The following is a 22,474-nucleotide window of genomic DNA, read 5'->3' on the forward strand; positions in this document are numbered from 1 at the left end:
GCGCGTCTCGGTGCAGGTTTCCTTTATAATAATGAACCAAATCAGCCCCAGATCGGCTTCTTCTGCTTCTTTTTTTTTTTTTTTTTTTAATAAATGAACGTGCACAACGAGCCTTTCTGTCCTCTGAGGAGGGGAGACATGAAGGAGACAGGATGGGCAGCGGGCGGCACAGTGACTTGGGGATGGTATGACGAGACATGACACTGATATGCGCGCAACACCCAAAATGTTCACACATCAAACATTTGACATTCAATGGTTCTTTAAAAACCTGCAATGGAGTCTGTCCGCATTGTCTCTCCGTTCTCCGGCTCGGCGAAAAAAAAATGATTTCAGTCGAGTAGTGTAGCGGGTCCAGCCGCGGAGCTGTGCGTAATGTTTTGAACGGTCGGTCAATGCGCAGACTGGTTGGAAATGACTGTTTTTATTGACGTCAGCGTACAGGCTACTGCCCCCCCCCCCCCCCCCCCCCCCCTCCTCTCTCAGCCCTACAACTGCACCATCTAATGGACTCAGCTTTACATTCCAGTCAACCAGCGGAGCTTTCAAACAGGAAACAGGCCTCCAAATGTAAGAAAAAATAATAAAAAAAGAACCTCCTTACTGTTCCAGATGTGCAGCAGCAGCTCTTCATTCACTGGACCTCCAACATCTGGAGGAGTTGGCAACAATGTGTCCACTTTAAAATAAAATAAAAAAACACAATTGTACCTACTGTTTCTTTGATTTCTTGTGTTGTTATTATTATTATTATTATTATTATTATTAATAATTTAACACTTCCCATCATAAAAACTAGGGTTAGCCTTCAATTTCTCTAGATTGAATAAAGGTTTACTATAAAATATTATCAGCCTAGATTATTGTTGATAAAAACAAAAACAAAAACATTTGATTAGGGTTAACCTCCTTACTGTTCCAGATGTGCAGCAGCTCTTCATTCACTGGACCTCCAACATCTGGAGGAGTTGGCAACAATGTGTCCATAATGTTCAAAGGGACAGTTCACTTTAAAATAAAGAAAATACAATTGTACCTACTGTTTCTTTGATTTCTTGTGTTATTATTATTAATAATAATAATAATAATAATAATAATAATTTAACACTTCCCATAAAAAAAACTAGGGTTAGCCCTTAATTTCTCTAGCTTAAATAAAGGTTTACTATAAAATATTATCAGTCTAGATTATTGTTGATAAAAACAAAAACAAAAACATTTGATTAGGGTTAACCTCCTTACTGTTCCAGATGTGCAGCAGCTCTTCATTCACTGGACCTCCAACATCTGGAGGAGTTGGCAACAATGTGTCCATAATGTTAAAAGGGACAGTTCACTTTAAAATAAAAAAAAAACAATTGCACCTACTGTTTCTTTGATTTCTTGTGTTATTATTATTATTATTATTATTATTATTATTAATTTAACACTTCCCATCATAGAAACTAGGGTTAGCCCTTAATTTCTCTAGATTAAATAAAGGTTTACTATAAAATATTATCAGCCTAGATTATTGTTGATAAAAACAAAAACAAAAACATTTGATTAGGGTTAACCTCCTTACTGTTCCAGATGTGCAGCAGCTCTTCATTCACTGGACCTCCAACATCTGGAGGAGTTGGCCACAATGTGTCCATAATGTTCAAAGGGACAGTTCACTTTAAAATAAAAAAACACAATTGTACCTACTGTTTCTTTGATTTCTTGTGTTATTATTATTAATAATTATAATAATTTAACACTTCCCATCATAAAAACTAGGGTTAGCCCTTAATTTCTCTAGATTAAATAAAGGTTTAATATAAAATATTATCAGTCTACATTATTGTTGATAAAAACAAAAACAAAAACATTCCATTACCTATAAAGCTAGCTCTTTTCATACCTTATTATTCAGGAAAAAGAAAATAAAAAAGGGGGGGGATCATGATTTACATCCAAAGAATTGGAAATATACTTTATAATTAATGACATGCCAATATAAAATCCCTTTGATGCTTTGAAGGCGCAGAAATATATATTGCCAATAAATATTAGGTGAGAAAATACAAAAATGTGCCTGATTTTAAGTTACTTCTTGTTCAAACCAACTCAATTTTATTTTAGGGCTATAGTTGTTTTTATTCCAAGTGTTTATTCTTTTCATCTTTTCTCCCTCTCCGGTTCTGAGTTCATCATTTTGTTCCCCTTCATGTAATCACAACCTTCCTTGAATTCTTGAAACTACGCACATTTCAGGTCTTCTGTCCAAATACAGAAACAGATAATATAGTTGAACAGTTGAAGACAGAAACAGATAATGACTTCTAGCAGGAACTATTTTCTTTCTACTATAGTTTCTACATGAAACTGCTCATAAAAAGGTCCTGTGATTTATCTTTCGTAACAGTGATGATTTCTTGAAATAGACTTTGCTGTTGAATTTTTCACTTTGAGCCATATAGGCCCATTCTATTTGAGAGAAGACAGACATCTTTATGGTGAATATGTCCAACACTCTGCAACTCATACCACAATAATCTATGCTGATAAACAGCACGACAGGTAAGAGGAGAAAATGATGAACTGGCCCTTTACATGTGAAGTAATGTTGAAAGAAATCTGACAGAAAAGGAAAGCAAAATAATTTAATAAATTATTTAAAATTTATTCCAACTCCTTCAGCACTGGCAACATTATTACAACCAACGGGAAAAATTTTACACTATTAACACCTTCAAAAATATATATGCACCCTCCCAACAGATGAAATGAGTCGGCCCACCTCCTGCAGCAGCTGAGACTGACTGACGAGAGCAGAATGAATGAAAAGCAAAGAGCAGTCACTGTTTGTTCACACAGATGACTCAGCAGAAACACAGAGCAGCAGATAATTCACTTGATAATCTGAACTGTACAGAGGGACGTCCTGAATGATTCTAGATCCTGTGAGAGATGCTCCAGACGCCTCGTACATTGTTTTCGTCACTTATTTACACTGGAAACTTGCAGCTCTTCATCTTTGGATCAGAACAATCAGTGGCTGCTGCTATCAGGTTACTTTTGTCTTTAACATGCAATCAATAATCAGATCTGAGAGCAAAACCATCAACACTGAAAGTTAAATATATTTCTGATTATAAATGTTTTACTGTGGATCAGAAACTTTTGTTTGCAAATACAGAAGTTTTGCTTTTGAATCCAAAAGATTTAACCCAACGCCATGTAAGACCATGGAAGAAGTCTTCATTTGAAACTGTTTGGGAAAAGGGCGACACACACAAACTACCTGGCAGGTGATTGGATGAACTACCTGTCCATCACGTCAAACCACTCAGGAGGAGAGCAAAAGAAAAGAAAAGAAAGGAAGAAATCTCCATTTCTGATTCGTGTCAGGCAATGACTACCAAACTGGCCCGACCATGTCAGAAGTCAAATATGGATCATATTTTCATATTTTCATCCAAACTGATCAAATCATATGGGCACAAAACACACTACAGTTGCTTTAATATCTACATTAAGAATCACCATCATCTTATTCATTCTTTTACCAGAAATCAGTGCATTCCAGAGGCAGTAAAAAAAGTGCATTCTTTAACGTTTGCATTAATTCTCTTCTACTTTAGATCCGTTGATGTGAAGCATCTACATATGTACTGGTGATATCAGTCTGTGCACCATCACAGAAATCAGAATTGTTACTTTTTAAGCACTTCATAAATGCCAATGCAAACACACACCAAGGTGTAGGTGTTGCTATTTAAATCACCATGCTGGGCCCAGTAGTCCATGATGTCACTTATAATAGAACTGATATTATTATTGCTACTATAGCATCTATGCTAACCATCTCAGAAGCTGCCGACGGTGCTATTTTAAAGCTCCTCACAGGACGCATCATGGTCAGAACCTCCAGGTGTTTCTTGGCGTGTGGCGAGATAGATTTGCGAAACTTATGGTCCGATTTTCACCTGATCTAGGGAGAATCCAGCTGCCTTCAAGGTAACAAAGGTTTTAAATCTAAAAGCGTTGGATTCCTACGTTAAAAGATGTGGAACACATTTCATCATTGCCTCTCCTGTTTACAGTGGAGATTGCCAACTTTTTGAAATTGCAAACAAAAGTATGTGATCAGCAATAATCTCCAGCTGCTGTGCAAGTTAACAAGAGTTGTGCTTTTGAAGCCAAAACTTTTGGTTTGTGGTTGCTCTTCTTCATCAACAGAAAGCTCCTCTTGGATTTGCAAAAAACAAAAGATTTTTTGATTGCCGTTTCGATAATTTTTGCTCTCATATGTCATTTTTGATTGCTGTGTGGAGAGTTTTGCTCACAGTCCTGTTCTGTCTGGTTGCAGAATAACAACACAAAAGTAACCTGATGTGCTGATCAGCAGCCAAACCTCACGAGGTTCCTCACGAGGTTCCTCACGAGGTTCCTCACAAGGTTCCTCACGAGGTTCCTCACGAGGTTCCTCACGAGGTTCCTCACGAGGTTCCTCACAAGGTTCCTCACGAGGTTCCTCACGAGGTTCCTCACGAGGTTCCTCACGAGGTTCCTAATCTGGAGAACATCAGAGTCTGGAGTGTGAAGCTGGCAGAGAGAAGTGAAGTGAAAGCGAGGAGCCGCTGCCTGTAACGTCTTCACCTTGTGTAATGATCAACACGTCCAGTAAATGCTAAATTAACTGTTTTTAGTTAGACTTTCACTTTGTCTTCATAATATCACTGGAATATATTGATCTGACGTGATAACACCCTTTTTACTTATATTTATTTTTTTGCATAAGCTGATGCTGAATAAGTGTTATAGTATTTCACCACTCTTTAACTCTAGCATACACTCAATTGAAAAGTCTTTATAACACCTTTTAATTTGTATTTTTTACTAGTTTTAAGTTGCATAAAAACCTAGTCATCATCACAAAGTGTCTTCATAGAGAAGCTGCGGCAGCATCGTGCAATCTTCAGTTCCTTTGAAGTTTTTACATGAAAAGAAAAACAACATCTATTATTGTCTATCTGTTAAATAAACATAGTTTGAATATGTAGTTTCCTGTTGTCCTAGTGAAGGAAACACTATCACTGTGGTTCAAGCATCACATTAACGTACGACTCTAGGAAATATACTGGTCCTGTTCCCACATTTAGCTTTTCATGATTTAACTGAATCCAAACACATTCCTGCTGGAATGTGACTTCAAGACTCAACTGTTGTAGAGGTGTGTGTGTGTGTGTGTGTGTGTGTGTGTGTGTGTGTGTGTGTGTGTGTGTGTGTGTGTGTGTGTGTGCTGCAGCAGAGACTTAAATCTCTCTTTTTAAATTGAAGCAGACTAATGAGAGTTCTTAGTCTCAGAGTGGCTCTGTGTAGAGTTCTAGAAGCTTCCTATGCTTGTGGAGTTTTCTACAGTAAGACTTGAGCAGATGGAGGTTTGTTATTGTTATTGTTATTGTGGTGGTGGGGGGATGATGGAGGGATGGTGGAGGCAGAGAGGGAGGTGGGCTCGGCCCTCCTTTCACCTTTTCCTCTTCTAGTTCCAGCAGGATGTTCCCTCAGCAGAGAGCTGTCAGCTGTTAAAGGATCTCCAGGTCTACATGACGAACCTCTGGGTTACGTTGCTGAGGACCAACAAACACAGAGACAGACATATAAATCTCTTTATGCTCTACAGCAGGGCTGTCAAACTCAAATACACAGTGGGCCAAAATGTAAAACTTGGACAAAGTCGCGGGCCAACATTGATATTTATTGAAAAAATGTACCTAAACAAGTTCAAACGAAATGGAACAAGCAAAGCTTGATATAACTTAATATTGCAAACATGCAAAATCGAATATCAAATAAAACAAACAAACACATCAATGGCATTCATTTCTTACATAAAATTTAAATAAAAATCGTATGTCCCTTTATTTTATATGCGGCCTTCTTTAAATGTAAATTTAACAGTAATCTTTTTCCACAGGCTAAAAATAAATGTGAGAATAAAATAACAATAATAAACCAAATGACTAATAATAATATCCTTCAATGAATGTGCAGCCATTCAAGCCTTGGACTAGCAAGAAAAAGTGCATAAAGACAACTTTAATTGTTGCTCAGTTTGCTCCACACTGATCTACTGTGTTCAAGCCAAAACACCAGCAGAGCATTCTGGGATTTGTAGTATTATTTGCGCTGTATAATACCGGCGGGCCAGCTCTGGTTGTCATTTGGTATTTCAGAGTTTGACACCTCTGCTGTACACGTAATTATTGGAACAAAAACATTATACAAACAGGACTTACCTACCTGGTTTTATTGCTTTAATAAACTGTATTTTACTATCTTTATGTCTATAGAACTATTGTCTCTCGCATGTTCATTTAGGCACTTTTATGCATGTATGAGTGTAAAGTCTGCTTGTATGATGTGTTCGAGGCCAGCAGATCTATCAGTCGACTGATATTTTCAGCTGATATTGGCTTGTCAAAGCCATATCAGTATCAAATCAAATCAACTTTATTTATAGAGCCCTTTAAGACAGCGTTAACTAACTAATACAAAGTGCTGTACATGGCAGGACAGACCAACAATAAAAACAATAAAAACAAAGAACAAGCAAAAACAACTAAAACAAAGCTGTATATGCTTTCCGACATGTGCCGTTATGAAACGTTTTTTTTTACACATTATATAATGCGGCAAAACATTGCTTGGCGTACATTTTTTCATTTGTTATCGATAGTCATCAATTGACTGAAACTGAACAGTAATGATGTTAATTCAGCTATTTATTCTGTATTTTCTCAGTTATCATTTCTAAAATTGGCTGGCAATGTGATATATTGTTTGTATAATGTATAATAATGTTTTAATGTTTCAATAATCATTTAATAAAGTTTGATGTTTGAGAAGGTAGCTCTCTGGGTCCCTTTGCAGAGGTAGACCTGATAAACAGGTAGACCTGGTACGTATTCTGGACAAACCATAGTGAAATGTGTCATATTGCTGGTATGATTTTAATTTGATTGTCATGTGGAAAAAGTATGTGAGACCTGGAATCTCTAGATGAGACGCAGATGACACACACCTGAGGCGAGCTGCACAGGTGGGCCGCTCTAACCGCTTAACACTGGCGCCAAAATAAAACACAAGAGGTCCTGTATGGACATTAAATATATCTTTCTGTGATTAATGTATTAATGTATATGTTTATGACTAAAAGGCATCGTTAAAATCCCCCACCCCCTTGGTTTTTAATTGATTTCTTATTTATTTTATATTTTGAGGTATTTCTTTGTTTTCTATTATTCTTTTACTGATTCAATTGGTAATAATAATAATATTAAATAATAAATCATAAAATATTTATCTGTTTATTATATTATCAAGCTTTGGCGTGTAACATACTACTACTACTACTACTAATAATAATAATACAAATAATTATAATATTTGTCCCCCACCCCCTTGGTTTTTAAATTGATTTCTTATTTATTTTATATTATGAGGTATTTCTTTGTTTTCTATTATTCTTTTACTGATTCAATTGGTAATAATAATAATAATATTAAATCATAAAATATTTATCTGTTTATTATATTATCAAGCTCTGGCTTGTAACATACTACTACTACTACTACTACTACTAATAATAATAATAATAATAACATAAATGCCTGCCTTGCAGTTTCTAAGTATTTTGTACTGAATGAAAGTATTTGTATTGCAGTAGAATATGTCCGTACCTTGAGCTCTTTCTCCAGGCGGTCCACTTCGGCCCCCAGCGTGTCGATGATGTTCTCCCCGTGTTTCAGCATGAAGTTCTCCAGCTCCTCGGGGGTCTTCACCTGCTGAATGTCCTGCAGGGAGCAAAAGAAAAGCACACGCTTAAAGCTTAAAGCTGGGGTCGGCAGGTTTTTTACGTGTAAATGCTGCGATATAAAAATATTTAATGACATGTTAAGATTAATTGGTAAAAATGTATCACCAAAGTATGGTTTACATGTTGTTCTAGCTTGTCATTTGCATCATTTTAAGTCTCATTTGTATAAAAAAAAAGAAAAAAAAAGAAATGTTAAAACTAAACTTACATTGAGGATTTGGTCAATGTCTTGTTTTTCCAGATAAGACCGAGTCACCACGCGACCATCAAAGTCGACCTCCGCCTTGAAGCGAACTTTGCTCAGTCCCATATCAGTCGCCTTCACGTCATGGATGGCTCTGGGCATTAAAAAAATAAACACATAATATATATATACATACACTACTGGTCAAAGGTTTTAGAACACACCAACTTTTCCAGAATTTAATTGAAAATGATGCAGTTTAATGTCTCAGTGTACTCTGAAATTAATGTACATTTGCAACATTTAAAATTCTTTATTGAGCATGATAGTGTTTTGAAAGTAAAAAAAAAATTCAAAATCACATTTTATGTTGGACTAAAGGACTAAAAAAAGACACAAAATGACAAAAAAGACACCAAAAGACACAAAATGACTAAAAAAAGACACAAAATGACCAAAAAAAAGACACAAAATGACTTACAAAGACATGAAAAGAATTCAAAAATGGACAAAATAGCCCAAGACTCCATAGAGTTAAGTTGTTAACCCATTTCTTGTTCCCTGAAAAAGGCCTACTTGTATAATTCTGAAATGTACATTATCTTTCAGTTTTGGTTAAGCTTACCTTTTTTTATTTACCTCTGGCAGTTCACCACTTACCTTTGGACCCTTTCAAGCTGTTCATTTGACTTGAACTGCTTGAATTTCAATAAAAAAATGAAAAAATTGGGGTGTTCTAAAACTTTTGACCGGTAGTGTAATTAAAGTTCAACAGGAAGAAAAACTCTCTTAACTTTGTCATAAAATAAAAACAAGACAACATAATGTGTTTATAGTGAAATGTGATTGACGTAGAGTGAAACAAGACAACAATGTTCAGTGAGAGTTAAGTCTGTTCCTCTCATGTTCATGTGACGGAGGAGTTACAGTGGATCAGTTTACGGTGTTGTGTGCAGCTGGTTGCATGCAGAGAGCAGTAAACACCAGATGATCTATTTAAAGACTCAACGTTGTCCATTAACATCAGCACACCTCTAACCTGTGAGCCTCACTTTAAATATGCTGCTCTGATGTCAAGGAGGACAACAATGTCTGTTAGAAAACTTAAAAAAATACACATTAACATTATTTTCCTCTATCATGGAGTTAAGTGTGTCAATCGTCATCATCACAACCTAATATTAATTTATTTTTAGAATTGTAACCTCTTCAACTCTTTACGGTTCCTTGGCTCAGTCTGAAGCTTTAGCGAGTGCTAAACTACCATCCTTATTCTCAAAATGGTCCCAATTAAATTAAAATTGGTTCTCTTGTTACCCATGAGCCTCCTCTTTACATACATGTCCACTTTAGGTGAATCCCATGCAGTTTGGTACAAGAATCATGCAGAGTTTTGCATGCATTCAAATGTGTTATTTTGCATACTGAGATCACTAAACATACTTTTGCATAATCTGAGTGTGACTAGAAAGCCGGACTCTTGTGGATTCAGTGAGCCCAGTTTTATTCATGTGTGATGGTGTTAATTCCTGTAGTAGCCATTTCATTAGAGGGAGAATGTTTTTAAAAACAAAATAGAGACCTGGAGCATTACAGAGATGTATGGCCTTTCTAGATATATTGTTATAAAATCATATTAACCCCAAAATTGCTGTAACAACATATGAGACGTATGTATGCAAGGTAATGGACTTCATGTACTTCCATCATAGTTTTCCCAGTCCTAGAGCTCTAAACGTTTAAAATTTAAATGGGCACTTGACCAAAATTCAGTTTATTACAGATGTCTGACTATAACTATAATTTATGACACAGAGCTGAACTACATCTCTAATTAATCGTTAAGACGTTCACCACGTCTGTGTGACCTGCTATCTCCCCCTAAAAACTGGAGTTGGAGATGAAGAGGTTAAAATGCCACTGTTGCTTATTGAGAATTATTTTCTGTCTCCTAAATACCAGGGGGACTTTTTTCACATTCTTAACTATGTTAATGATACAAAGCTCCATAATACAGCAGCAACAATCCTAGTGGGAACCAGGAAACAGCATGTCTTTCCTCACAGGGAAACCAGGAGAAAACGGCTCAGTCTGGTGGAAATCAGTAAAAAATACAATTCTGAAGCCAGGGCTCTGGATTGAAAGCCTGAAATAATAGAATTCATGTTTTATGATGTGATGGCGGTTGGATTAAAAATGATGGTTTCGATGGGGGCTTAGTATCGTATCGGTACTTTGGTTACACTATTTATTATAGACTAATTATAGGAGCTGAAGTTGAACTGCAAAAATAGAAAATAACAAACTGTGTGCCGTATGCATTTGAGTTGGGACTGAAACTACATAAATGATTCCAGATACGACTTTGAGACCTGGAGTCCTGTTAGCAGCTGGAGAGGTGTGTGTGTGTGTGTGTGTGTGTGTGTGCGTGTGTATGTGTGCGTGTAGAGGTGTGTGTGTGGAGGTGTGTGTGTGTATGTGTGCGTGTAGAGGTGTGTGTGTGTGTGTGTATGTGTGCGTGTAGAGGTGTGTGTGTGTGTGTGTGTATGTGTGCGTGTAGAGGTGTGTGTGTGTGTGTGCGTGTGTATGTGTGTGTGTAGAGGTGTGCATGTGGAGGTGGGTGTGTGTGTGTGTGTGCGTGTGGAGGTGTGTGTGTGTGTGCGTGTGGAGGTGTGTGTGTGTGTGTGTGTGTGTGTGCGTGTGGAGGTGTGTGCATGTGTATGTGTGTGTATGTGTGTGTGTGTGTATGTGTGCGTATGTGTGTGTGTGTGTATGTGTGCATGTGGAGGTGTGTGTGTGTATGTGTGCATGTGGAGGTGTGTGTGTGTATGTGTGTATGTGTGCATGTGGAGGTGTGTGTGTGTGTGTGTGTGTGTGTGTGTGTGTGCATGTGGAGGTGTGTGTGTGTGTGTGTGTGTGTGTGTGTGTGTGCGTGTGGAGGTGTGTGCATGTGTATGTGTGTGTGTGTATGTGTGTGTGTGTATGTGTGTGTGTGTGTGTGTGTGTGTGTGTGTGTGTGTGTGTGTGTGTGTGTGTGTGCCAGTTAATCAGCTGACCTGACTGCAGGGTCGTTCTCCAGGAACTCGGTGAGCTTCTGGACCCGTTCGGCCTGTATGGATCGGCCCAGCAGAGCCTCAGTGTTGGTGTAGATGAGGAAGGCTGAGACGGCGCCCAGCAGAGTCCCAACGCCCAGCGAGCCCAGGCTGTCGTAGTACGGGTTACCTGGGACAAGGACGGAGGAAAAGAGGAAAGCTTTAGGAATCTGGATCATTGCCAACACTGCAGTTGAGACCAAAGTTTAAAAACATGAGAAGATTATCCTGATAATACTTTATCAATCAAAGAATCATAAATCATAGTCCAGGCAGAGGATACAAAAAGAAGCAATTAAATATGAACTCTAATATAACCCTGCATGATATAGTATAATAGGAAGGACTGATATATAACCCAACAGGTGTGTGTGTCTACCTGTGAGTGAGGTGAGGCCCATGCAGCTGGCGGCCATGATGACTCCTAACACAGCAGCAGCGTCCTCCAGCAGCACCACGTTAGTGCTGGGGTCTCTGCTCTGCATTACTGCACACAGAGTCACAACACAAGGTCACATTTACACATTACGCATCTAAAGCAATATGTATCCACCACACCAACTCAAAAATATCAGATGTAATATACAGAAAAATCTTTAATTGCATGATTATTGATCTGATATGCAAATCAACTCAACCTGAATGAACCAGTCTGTGTATGATGACAATGTTTCATTTTACTCCTGAGGTAAGATCATTTCAGAATCCATATAAATATATAAATATTATATATATACAGTACAGGCCAAAAGTTTGGACACACCTTCTCATTCAATGCGTTTTTCTTTATTTTCATGACTATTTACATTGTAGATTCATCAAAACTATGAATGAACACATGTGGAATTATGTTCTTAACAAAAAAAGTGATAAATAACTGAAAACATGTCTTGTATTTTAGATTCCTCAAAGTAACCACCCTTTGCTCACTAGAATATAAGACATGTTTTCAGTTATTTCACACTTTTTTGTTAAGTACATAATTCCACATGTGTTCATTCATAGTTTTGATGAATCTACAATGTAAATAGTCATGAAAATAAAGGAAACGCATTGAATGAGAAGGTGTGTCCAAACTTTTGGCCTGTACTGTATGTATGTATGTATGTATGTATGTATGTATGTATATATATATATATATATATATATATATATATATTTACATTCCATGTACAAGCCTGATTCCATAAAAGTTGGAACGCTGTAAAAAACTTCACAAAAATCTAACACAATGATTTGTAAATCAATCCTTTGCAACCAACAACAACCTCAGTTGAAAACAGTACAAAGGCAGATATATCACATAGTTATCTGGTGCCCAAACTGGGAAACTTTTGATGCATTCTGTTGTTATTTAAAAAGTGTCCCAACTTTTTGGGGAATTTGTTTTATTTATTCTGTACATGTGTGTGTCTGACTGTCCAGACAGACGGATTGGTCCTCAGTGTGTCTCCGTGGGGTTTCTTATCCAAGTCAAGGCTCAAAGAATAGAGGGAGCAGATTGTTGTTCAGATTGTAAAGCCTCTTGAGACAAAAGTATTAAAAAGCTTAATAAAGTTATTTGTTTAGAAAGCAGCCTTCTGTGTATCTTTGCATTGTCATATTGGTGGAAAATGTATTTATTTTCATTCCAGCTCCAAAATTCAGTATCCAAATCCCACCATGGTTCTTCCATATCACAATAATCAGTGACTGTTCCCCTCCACAATCAGCATCGGGACCAAAAATTTCATATCGATCAGGCCCCAATTGTAATATCAGGTGTAAGACATAATTGTTGAGAATTTATTTGACTGAATAAAAGAATAAATAAGTCAATACAGGTTAAAATATAAGTTAACAGTAATATTATTAAAAACAGTTCATGTGTGTCATATGTGATTAGAAAGAGACATTTAATTTCATTGATTTGGAGTTACATTAAAAAGACATCATTTCCCAAGATGCTCTAGGAGCAGACGTAACGTACGTGATTACGTCAGTTTTGTGGAGTCACGGCATGAACGCACACGCTCTATGTTTTTTGCTCTTCTTTATTTTTCACTAAAGATCGTCAGATCATGAAAGGAAAGGTCTCGCTTCATTATTTTTAGTCAAGAAGTATTTTCTGCTACAATAATCACTTAATAACTTTAAGTCGTACATACCATATTCATAAAAAGAGAGTCCAGTCCGTTGGGCGCTCCGCTTTATCTCATTGATGGCTACTAATAATGTGGCTGAGAAAGGCAAAGAAAAAGAGACGCGTCAGTACAAAACGTACTTCATGTCAGAATGTCCTCAAAGATCAAGAGATCAGAGTGATTAAATACCTCCTTCAGACACCAGCGAGCCTGCCAGGATACAGTACGCCTGGAACACAGACACATGAAACATCTTGGGTCATTATTGTCCTTTACAGATCATATTAGACATGAGTCAACACAGAGACTCACCCATAACAAGGACTCAATGGGCTCTGGGTGCAGCAGCCCCATGATGCCGTGGTACCAGGAGAGGCCGGCCCCCATCATGAAGATGCCGACGCCGCTGATGAGGGAGGCGATGTAGCGCATGTTGGAGAAACCGTACCTGGAGGAGCAATTACAGCTGTTTTTAGCTTCTAACACCCTTAACATTTATACCAACATTATTTCACAAAGTATATGCACACAGAGCATTAGGCCCCGTTCACACGAGGACGGTCTGAACAGAAGACGCAAAAGTGGCGTCTCGTCTTCACTTTTTATTCCTCGTTTAGACGAGCGTTTTCAGGAGGAAATCTGCTGCATACGGTGACGCAAAAGTGTGTGAATGTGATTGTATGCAGCCAGGCGGCATCACTTAAAGCCATAAGAGCATCTTTGGGCATGCAGAAGTTTTCACGCCACACATTTTCATCAGCTACTCCTTCCACAAAGTTCTCCTCCATCACTAGATCTCCCAGGTCTCGTTCACAGCCGTCTGGCTCCTCCCACCAATCGCTGCATCCAGAATGTGATGGAGGTAATTCCAGATCCTTCTCTGTTCACTAATACTATCTGTACATATCCTGGACATTTGGTGGAAAGACTCCTGTAAGTTTATTAGAGCTGCCAGAGCAGCTTGAAGGTCCCACCATGGAAATAATCCCACGTTTCTTTATTTCCTGTCCTGGAGCATGTATGTGACGTAAACACATACGTGACGTGAGCAGATCAGATCAGAGTTTTGTGTCTTGTCAGTGTAGACGACACGCTACGGAGGAGAGGATTACACTTTTACACTTTGGAGGGTGGTTTCAGATTTTTGCGTCTTTAAGCCCCATAAACGCCGTCACCGTCTAAACGAAAGGCACTTCCCATAAAATATTTTGTTGTTTTTACCCGCGAGCGTCCTCGTGTAAACGGGGCCTCAAAAAGAATAAAAGGTTACTTCTGCACCTTTGACCCATACTTCTAGTCTTTTGTGTTATAATGACACAGTCTCTTTTGACTGCTCACGTTCCACTCATCATCTTTTTGTTTCACCAGTACAGTGAGGTAAGGTGCTTACGGGTGGCCGGCGTCGGGGTTGCGGACCGACTGGCTGATTCCCAGCGCCAGCAGAGCCTGGTTGCAGGTGTCGGCCAGAGAGTGGATGGCCTCTGAGAACATGCTCGCTGATCCAGTGTAGACCCAGGCCAGGAGCTTGAAGAAGAAGTTCAGCCCGTTGCTGCAGACAAAGAAAAACAAGTGGATGAAGCACTCAAAGGGGATTAAAACATTTATCATCTCGAAGATCATTTAAAGGGATAGTTCTGTTTTTTTTAAGGGAGGTTTCATAAGAGACTTATCCATAGTCAGTGTATTACCAACAGCAGATGGAGGTTGGCACACACCTACCTAAGAAGAAGCTAGAGGTATGCTGTGGAAAGAGGCAGCAGCCACCTGTACAAAAAAAAGCTGTCCTAAAGAATCACTGTAAGTTTAAGTGTATGCTACATTCATAATATTTTCACTGCTTTACTTTGCCACCAGACAGCCCTGTTTTAGTTGAAGTAGGGGGATCATACACTCACCAGACTCCACTGACAGAAACATCATTTTACTTCGCAGAACACAGGAGTTTCTGGTGTAGCACTGCCTCAGTTGGTTAGTATGTTAGTTTAGATTAGTTAAGATTAGTTCAGATTCACCAAAATTATACAATAATACAAAAAAAACCTGACCAACTGAGGCAGAGGTTGACCAGCAACTCCTGTGTTCTGTGAGGTAAAATCACTGCTGTAGTCTAAGGAGTCTGGTGGCTTGTAGAGATCATAAAGCAGAGCCTGAGAGAGGATATATAATAGGAGCAATGAAACTTTTTCCGCTTCCTGCTCACAGAGCCGTTTGTTCCCTATACTCTCCTGTTCAAAAGCTTCTCAACTCACTTCGTACCTTTTCACACAAATTGATCGCTACAAAAAACAGAAGACCCTTTCTTTGAACATCATTTTCAAGGACATAACTTATTGTCTAAGCAACTGGGGTGATATTTGCACAGGAGAAAAGGCAAAGGCGATAGAGGCAATATTTATTTTTTAGATGGCTAAAATACAAACTAGAGGCCACTATCTACTGTAGTCAGTACACTGGCTATGGATGAGTTCCTCAAACAATCCCTTTAAGTATAGACAAACAAACTTTAAACTGAATAACAACATACGACTGCACTCATTTTCCATTACTCAACTATCTTCTGTTTATCACAGAAGTATTTCAGTGTTTGTTTGCTGCTGCTGGACATCTCTTGACCAACACTTAACCAATTGGGTCCCGTGAGTCCTTGTGCATTTAAAATTAAGAGAATATTTGGCTGTTCATGTGACTGCACATGTCCTCTAACACAATCATCCTAATCCAGTTTGGGACAGGACGTCATGTGAGACCAGCTCCAATAAAGATCCTAACACAAATGTTCACGTTTTAGATCTTTACTAGTCTCTTTCAGAACTCTACAGAGCAGGCAGGTTTCTTCAAGAACAAAAGATCTCATGTGAAATACCTACTGTGGACATGTAGTCAGTATTTTTCTTCAGTATTCAGTTACAGTCTGATATTCAGCAGACATACAGTATGTAGTAACCCTGCTGGGAACAGACTAGAGGTTCCTCTAATCCAACACCTCCCACTGTGTGTGCTGCAGCTCAGTGAAGTCACTGAGTGCAAAATGGCTTCACAGCAGCAAGAAACAAGAGAGAGAGAGTTAAAACTTACATGCAAATAGCGACCATGACCACCTTCCCCGGCCCTTGGAGGAAAGTTGCCCTCTGGCCTGATCGAGGCTTTGTGGAAGAAAGATAAAGTTAATTTTTTTTAATTTAATATAAACATGGTTGTCTCTGTGGTGATGACGTTTACAGTGGATGTTGTCTCATGAAGAACACTGTGGGAATCCTCTGGAAACACAAGGCAGCAGAGTAGAGAGACACCAGCGAAGTGTAGAACAGTACAGTTAAAATAACACCAGCTACAGAGAGAGCACTGCATGAATGACAACAGATAATGACGCTGACAGATAGACGCAGTGACCCCTGGAACAGAGACAAAGACATCCCTGATGTCCATGTTACTTTCTCTTTCACAGAGAAAAACAAGAGGTGGAAAACTGATCTTATTGTTGAGCAAAATTGCAGTTAAGTGCTCACCTTTGTGTTTCCCCAGAAGTCTTTGTATTCCTTCAACAACTGTTGATTCCGAAAAATATCTGCAGGTAAGCAGACAAGAGATACAAATTAAACAAAATGTTCACAATCATTAATCCGAAAAACGGCTCAGAAACATTCAGGTTAGTTACAAATGTTCACAATCTGGGTTCTAACACTGAAAAGGAATAGTTCGACATTTCAGGAAACGCTTATTGGCTTTCTGGCAGAGAGTTAGATGAGAAGATTTTACCACTCTCACTTTTTTCTGTTAGATATGAAGCTAAAGCCAACAGCTTGTTAGGTTAGCTTAGCATAAAGACTGGAAACCAGGGAAAGAGCTACTCAGCCTGTCCAATAGTGTCAAAATCTGCCTGGAAGCAACCTTACAACTCAATAATTAACATGGTATATATGCTGTGATCTGTTTTTTGTAGCGTTTTTAAAAAAAAACACCTAACATTGTGACTATTTCTTGGTCATGAGCAGTGGCTTTTTTTCACCCATCAACCAGGTACAATTTCAGTCAACCAAGCATTTCTTGGATTGACTACAGCCCTCCTTCCCCTCTCCTCTCTCAAACTAAATCTCACTAAATTATCCCCCCGGCTACCTGACATCCAACATGGCAGTGAAGACATCTCATATTATGATTAACTTTAGGGGGCAAGAACTGATCTGGTAGGAAATTAATCTGCAGATGTTCAAAATAGCATACAGCTCTTATATGGATGTCAGTTTTTGAGCTGCAATAAAGGCCAAAGTGTCGTCTGTTGATCTCTTGCAGCTCCTGAGATTTCTCTAAAATGGGCATCATTATAACCACGAGATGTAACTGAGCGTATAGTTCTAAATGTGAACAAAAGATACTGGGCTGACTGGTCCAACAGTCTGCAAGATCAGCTGTGGATGATCAGACAAACAGACAGAAACTTGCATGTAAGCAGACATACGACCACAGATGATGAATCTCCACCAAACGTCACAACAACTAAAACATGACAAGGCCTTTCTTGCTCATTGGCTTCATTAAAGAGAGATTCCAGTATGTTGATGGGTGGCTGGAAAATATTTTCATTTACAGGAGGGGGGCCCAGCAGAAAACGTTTGGGAACCACTGCCCTAATGTCACCTGCTATGTATTCTATGAAAGCGATATTAAGCTTTTCATCTTACTCTCCCAGAAGTTGAAATAGCTTATTTCCCAAAATGTTGAACTCTAATCACAAAGTTCTCAAAGATGCACATCCAGCCAGAGAAACATAAAAACATACTCTCTTGGTACTCTCTCTCCACTTCTTTCCTGAGATTCCTCTCTCTGGCGAGGGCTTCATGGCTTCCCCAGACCTCCATCGCCCTGAGAGTCACAGAGAGAGTGAAATAAATCAACAGAACTTAAAGAACATTTCCATGAAATGGTTTGAGCGATAATTTGTTTCAAGACATGTAGGACTTTATTAAGAAATATCCTGAGGGGCAAAAGAAAAAAGGTGCAGAACTAACTTGGTCTCCACGTCTGATCGCAGGAAGACAGTGAACGCCTCCGTGTCGTCGTGGGGACTGCGTCTTCTGATCTTTCGAAGCTGTTCCAGATCACTGAGGACACATTAAGGGAAGGGGTCAGAAAAAGATTCAGGAAGACCAAATCTAAACTATGTTAGACATGAGCTAATTACAGCAGCATGTTTGCTTATTAAGTCAAATGAATTAGTGGTGTTCCAGCCTCTCAGCTAGCACTGAGCAGCATTCAGTGCCATATATTCAGATTTATCATGGTGACATATTGTTTAATGTTTCTCTAATAATCAAATCAAACATAACAGTTAGTTGGAGGAACAGGGGTTACCTTGGTTTGAGGCAGAATTCATTCATGGCTCTGACGGCTGTGATGAAGTTGTTCTGTGTGTACTTGGCTCCATATTCCCTTTTCTTCAGGACCGCCCGAACTTCACACGACAACAGGGAAATAAATAATGAAGCACGTTTTATCTGCATTCATTTGTCTGATGATATTAAAAATATAAGGTAAATAAAGAAAGGCAGCAAGTAGGGTTGCAACAGTATGAGATTTTCACAGTACAACAAACTTCTCAGAAAATATCAAGGTTTGGCAGTAAAACACAATTTATTATTATTTTATCTGTTACATGACACTTTAGGGAATGAAAACAGAAGGGTTTTATGGCTAGAAAAAGCTTTATTATACTTGGCACTTAAACCTTTTTAAATAGAAGTATGTGTAAAAATCCCTTCTGAAAAGAAATAAGACAAATAATAAAGCTGTATATCTCCCGTTTGTCTAAAAGAAATGAAGAGACCAAAAGTGTACACTATGTTTACAATATTTTTATCTTTTTACCTAGCCGTCAGACAGTCTGTTATCTATACTTTCTTTAAAACAACCAGACTTATTTGACAAAAATAATTTTACCTTCTAGGAAATGCAAGTTGCTGACCTACTGCTGCCTTGACAGTTAGTAAGTTGACAAATTTAACAGGCAGTCAATAAGGAAAGGAGAGGCACAATTTTATTGATAAGCATATGTTTGTGGTATTTTCATCCCTTGGTACACTGTGAAATGAGCATACTGCTGCAACCCTAGCAGCAGGTCCTTACCTTTCACTTGAATTGTCTCCGCTTTAGTCAGCCCCTTCAGTTTCAAATCTACAAGAATCAAAGATTTAAATGTAATCAAAGACGTAAGCTCAAGAAAAATTCTTCGAGGTGATGTTTTCAACATCTCAACTTACCAGGAGCATCTCCTGGTGCTTATGTTGACAGGGCATGCAACAAGACAACATAAAAGACAAGACACAAGAAAATAAAAAATAGTAACAACACTGTGCCACAACAGACCAACATCAACAATCTCTGCAGCATTCAGAAACATTAGTCACCTTGAGAAGCCTGGGTGGCTTTAGCAGCAGCAGCCAGGACCTTTTCTGCTGATGGAGCATCACCTGATGGTGGTTTAGGGGGACCATCTTTACTGTTCCCGGAGGTAGAGTAATACTGTACCTTGCCTAGCCCTAGAGAGGCAACACGGCAGTCTGGAAGGCTGAACCACAAGTTATGTATGCCTCCAGTCTGCCAACCTGTGTCACAAAATGTATTTATTGTTGTTTGCACTTAAAAAACATACAATTGTTAGGAAATAACAGTACAAGAAACAGTAAAAGAAAATGCAGGAAAGATCAAAAAGCCCAAAGGGCTTATATACGCGACCCTCCCTCTTAAACCTATAAATAACTATACTTTACTTAAATTACATAGCTAGATGAAAATAAAAAAATACAAACAAAATACAAACAAAACAAATAAAAGGTGTAAAACATCTATAGGGATTGTTTGAGCTTGGTCTTAAAAGTATTTAAAGAGGAACATGATTCTGTTAGATGTTTTATGTCATTCCACAGCACTGCACCTTGATAAACAAATGAGAATTTAGCAACAGAGGTCCTACAGAAAGGAATATGTAAATCATTCTTTCTTCTTGTTAGATGTGCATGATAATGAGAATTAAACTCAAAGTAACTATGGAAAAAGTTAGGTAAAGATGCAGGAAGGCAAATTACTTTATACATAAGAACCCCTGTTTGATACTTATTGACCTCATAAATTGTAAGTAGTTGCAATTGTTTAAATAATGGTTTAGTTACGATAGTAAACTATGGAACAAGATAAAGCAGAGTAATATGATATATAACAGCCCTAAGCCCTAATACAAAACATCTTTCCTTCCTTTCCTGCCACATGCCATCAGACTGTACAATAACAAATAATAGTCTGGTTCATTACATACTGTCTATGCACTTTATGTGTTCTTTATGCACACTGTTCATTGCACCTTATTTGTTTCATAGCACCAACAGTTTTATACTGTATATTCAAATTTATTCTGCACTGGAATTCTATTCTACTGCTTCTTTAGACACTTTACATTTTATTGTATTTTTATATTTTATTGCTTGAAGTATGCCTAGGTTGTTCTTTTTATTTAATTGTGTTGTCATTGTCTCTGTGTGTAATGCTGCTGCTACACTGTAATTTCCCAGCTTGGGATAAATAAAGTCTATCTATCTATCTATCTATCTGTCTGTCTGTCTGTCTGTCTGTCTGTCTGTCTGTCTGTCTGTCTGTCTGTCTGTCTGTCTATCTATCTATCTATCTATCTATCTATGCATCTATCTATCTCTCTATCTATCTCTCTATCCATTTATCTATCTATCTATCTATCTATCTATCTATCTATCCATCTATCCATCTATCCATGCATCTATCTATCTATCTAACTACCTACCTACCTACCTATCTATGCATCTATCTATCTATCTATCTATCTATCTATCTATCTATCTATCTATCCATCTATCCATGCATCTATCTATCTATCCATCTAACTATCTATCCATCTATCCATGCATCTATCTATCTATCTATCTCTCTATCTCTCTATCTATCTATCTACCTATGCATCTATCTATCTATCCATCTATCTATCTGTCTATCTGTCTATCCATCTATCCATCTATCTCTCTCAGGTTGGGGGTCCTCACCGTAGCAGATCTGGGGTCTCCGGGGCCGCTGGGACAGAGGAGCCCTGTGCTGCAGCGAGAACCTGCAGAAGACGTGCCATGGTCGGTGGGCCAGGCTGGGGAACATCCTCGCTGTAGCAAGGCTCGGTACCGGAGTGCAGGAGCTTTCTGTGTGGAGTCACAGACAGCTAGCCGGTCACTGTCCCTGCTAGCTCCTCCACTAACCCAATCCAGACAGATTAACAACAACACCTGACTGTTTCCCCCCAGCTAGCACCGCTATAAACGCGCTCACACGTTAAACTCAGCTGACATTAGTGTCTAACTGAAATGTTTGTTATTGATAATCACTTGGTTGGGTAAATATCGCCTCTGCCGGCCGGCTATAACGCTGGAGCTAGCTAGCTAGCTAGCCCCGGCGGCTACTGAGCAACAAACTTAGCTAACACGGCTAGCTAGCCAGCTAGCATCATGGCTAGCATCGTTAAGTAACAAGTGCTGTGTAACATTTCATTCACTCAGAAACAACCGAAACTGGGCGGTGGATACATTTAGATTATGTCGCTTAATAAAAGAAGCCAGTACCTTTCTATTGTGAGGGTTGTCCTGCATTATCTGTGTCCATTTTGAGAATCTATGGCCAAACTGATGAAAGGTACAGTAACTGCTACAAACACACACACTAGTGACGTTAGCTGTCTTCTCGCGAGAGTAAAGTGAGTCCGCGTTGCTTCGCGAGATCTTGTAAACCGCTGTGCAAACAAGGTCATATGTGTTCACTGTTGCATTCAAGTCCCCGGAAATCTGCATTCCGCTGAGAACTTCAATCATACACCAAGGTTATAATAGTTTTGGATTGTTCATTAGTTTTAGTTTTAATTTCGTTGTGAATTTTTGTTTTCAAATTCAGTTAGTTTTAGTTAGTTTTTAGAGTGAGTTTTCTAGTTTTAGTTTAGTTTTTATTTTTTGAAAATGCTTAGTTTTAGTTGAGTTTTTATTAGTTTTAGTGTTTTTTTGTAATGGGCGTGTGTGTTTGGTGCCAGATTCAAAGTGGTCATAATAAATTTTGCCTTTATTTCCTTTGGTTTATCATCTCAGCCCCAATAAGGTTATTAACTCTTACAGTTCTGGGTGTTTTGTATTTTGGTTCTAGTGTAAACATCCCAGTCTCAGTAAACATATTCACCATG

The 22,474-nt window shown here is 38.5% G+C and overlaps 1 protein-coding gene across 1 annotated transcript; it reads right to left on the reverse strand.

Moving 5' to 3' along the window:
• Window positions 1–4,847: 4,847 nt before the first annotated feature.
• slc30a9 (solute carrier family 30 member 9) lies at window positions 4,848–21,994 on the reverse strand. Its single transcript, XM_059345864.1, has 19 exons — window positions 21,870–21,994; window positions 21,306–21,452; window positions 19,647–19,844; window positions 19,500–19,517; window positions 19,366–19,413; window positions 18,595–18,694; window positions 18,252–18,344; window positions 18,023–18,105; window positions 16,752–16,810; window positions 16,321–16,388; window positions 14,636–14,794; window positions 13,558–13,693; window positions 13,435–13,474; window positions 13,270–13,341; window positions 11,502–11,609; window positions 11,087–11,252; window positions 8,055–8,184; window positions 7,710–7,823; window positions 4,848–5,597 (listed from the first exon to the last, which is right to left on the reverse strand). Exons 2-19 carry the CDS (start codon window positions 21,409–21,411, stop codon window positions 5,553–5,555), a joined length of 1,743 nt encoding a protein of 580 aa, XP_059201847.1. The 5' UTR covers window positions 21,412–21,452; window positions 21,870–21,994; the 3' UTR covers window positions 4,848–5,552.
• Window positions 21,995–22,474: the final 480 nt, after the last annotated feature.

The sequence above is a fragment of the Centropristis striata genome, chromosome 12 (assembly GCF_030273125.1).
Source record: "Centropristis striata isolate RG_2023a ecotype Rhode Island chromosome 12, C.striata_1.0, whole genome shotgun sequence".
Classification (NCBI taxonomy): domain Eukaryota; kingdom Metazoa; phylum Chordata; class Actinopteri; order Perciformes; family Serranidae; genus Centropristis; species Centropristis striata.

What these genes read in the sequence shown, in the direction of transcription:
- slc30a9 (XM_059345864.1), bottom strand. Translation starts at nt 21,411, where the DNA reads ATGTTCCCCAGCCTGGCCCACCGACCATGGCACGTCTTCTGCAGGTTC. An exon ending in GGAGACAATTCAAGTGAAAG is followed by an intron (nt 18,695 to 19,365) that starts GTAAGGACCTGC and finishes TGTCGTGTGAAG; the next exon opens with TTCGGGCGGTCCTGAAGAAA. An exon ending in GCCTGGAGAAAGAGCTCAAG is followed by an intron (nt 5,598 to 7,709) that starts GTACGGACATAT and finishes GTTGGTCCTCAG; the next exon opens with CAACGTAACCCAGAGGTTCG.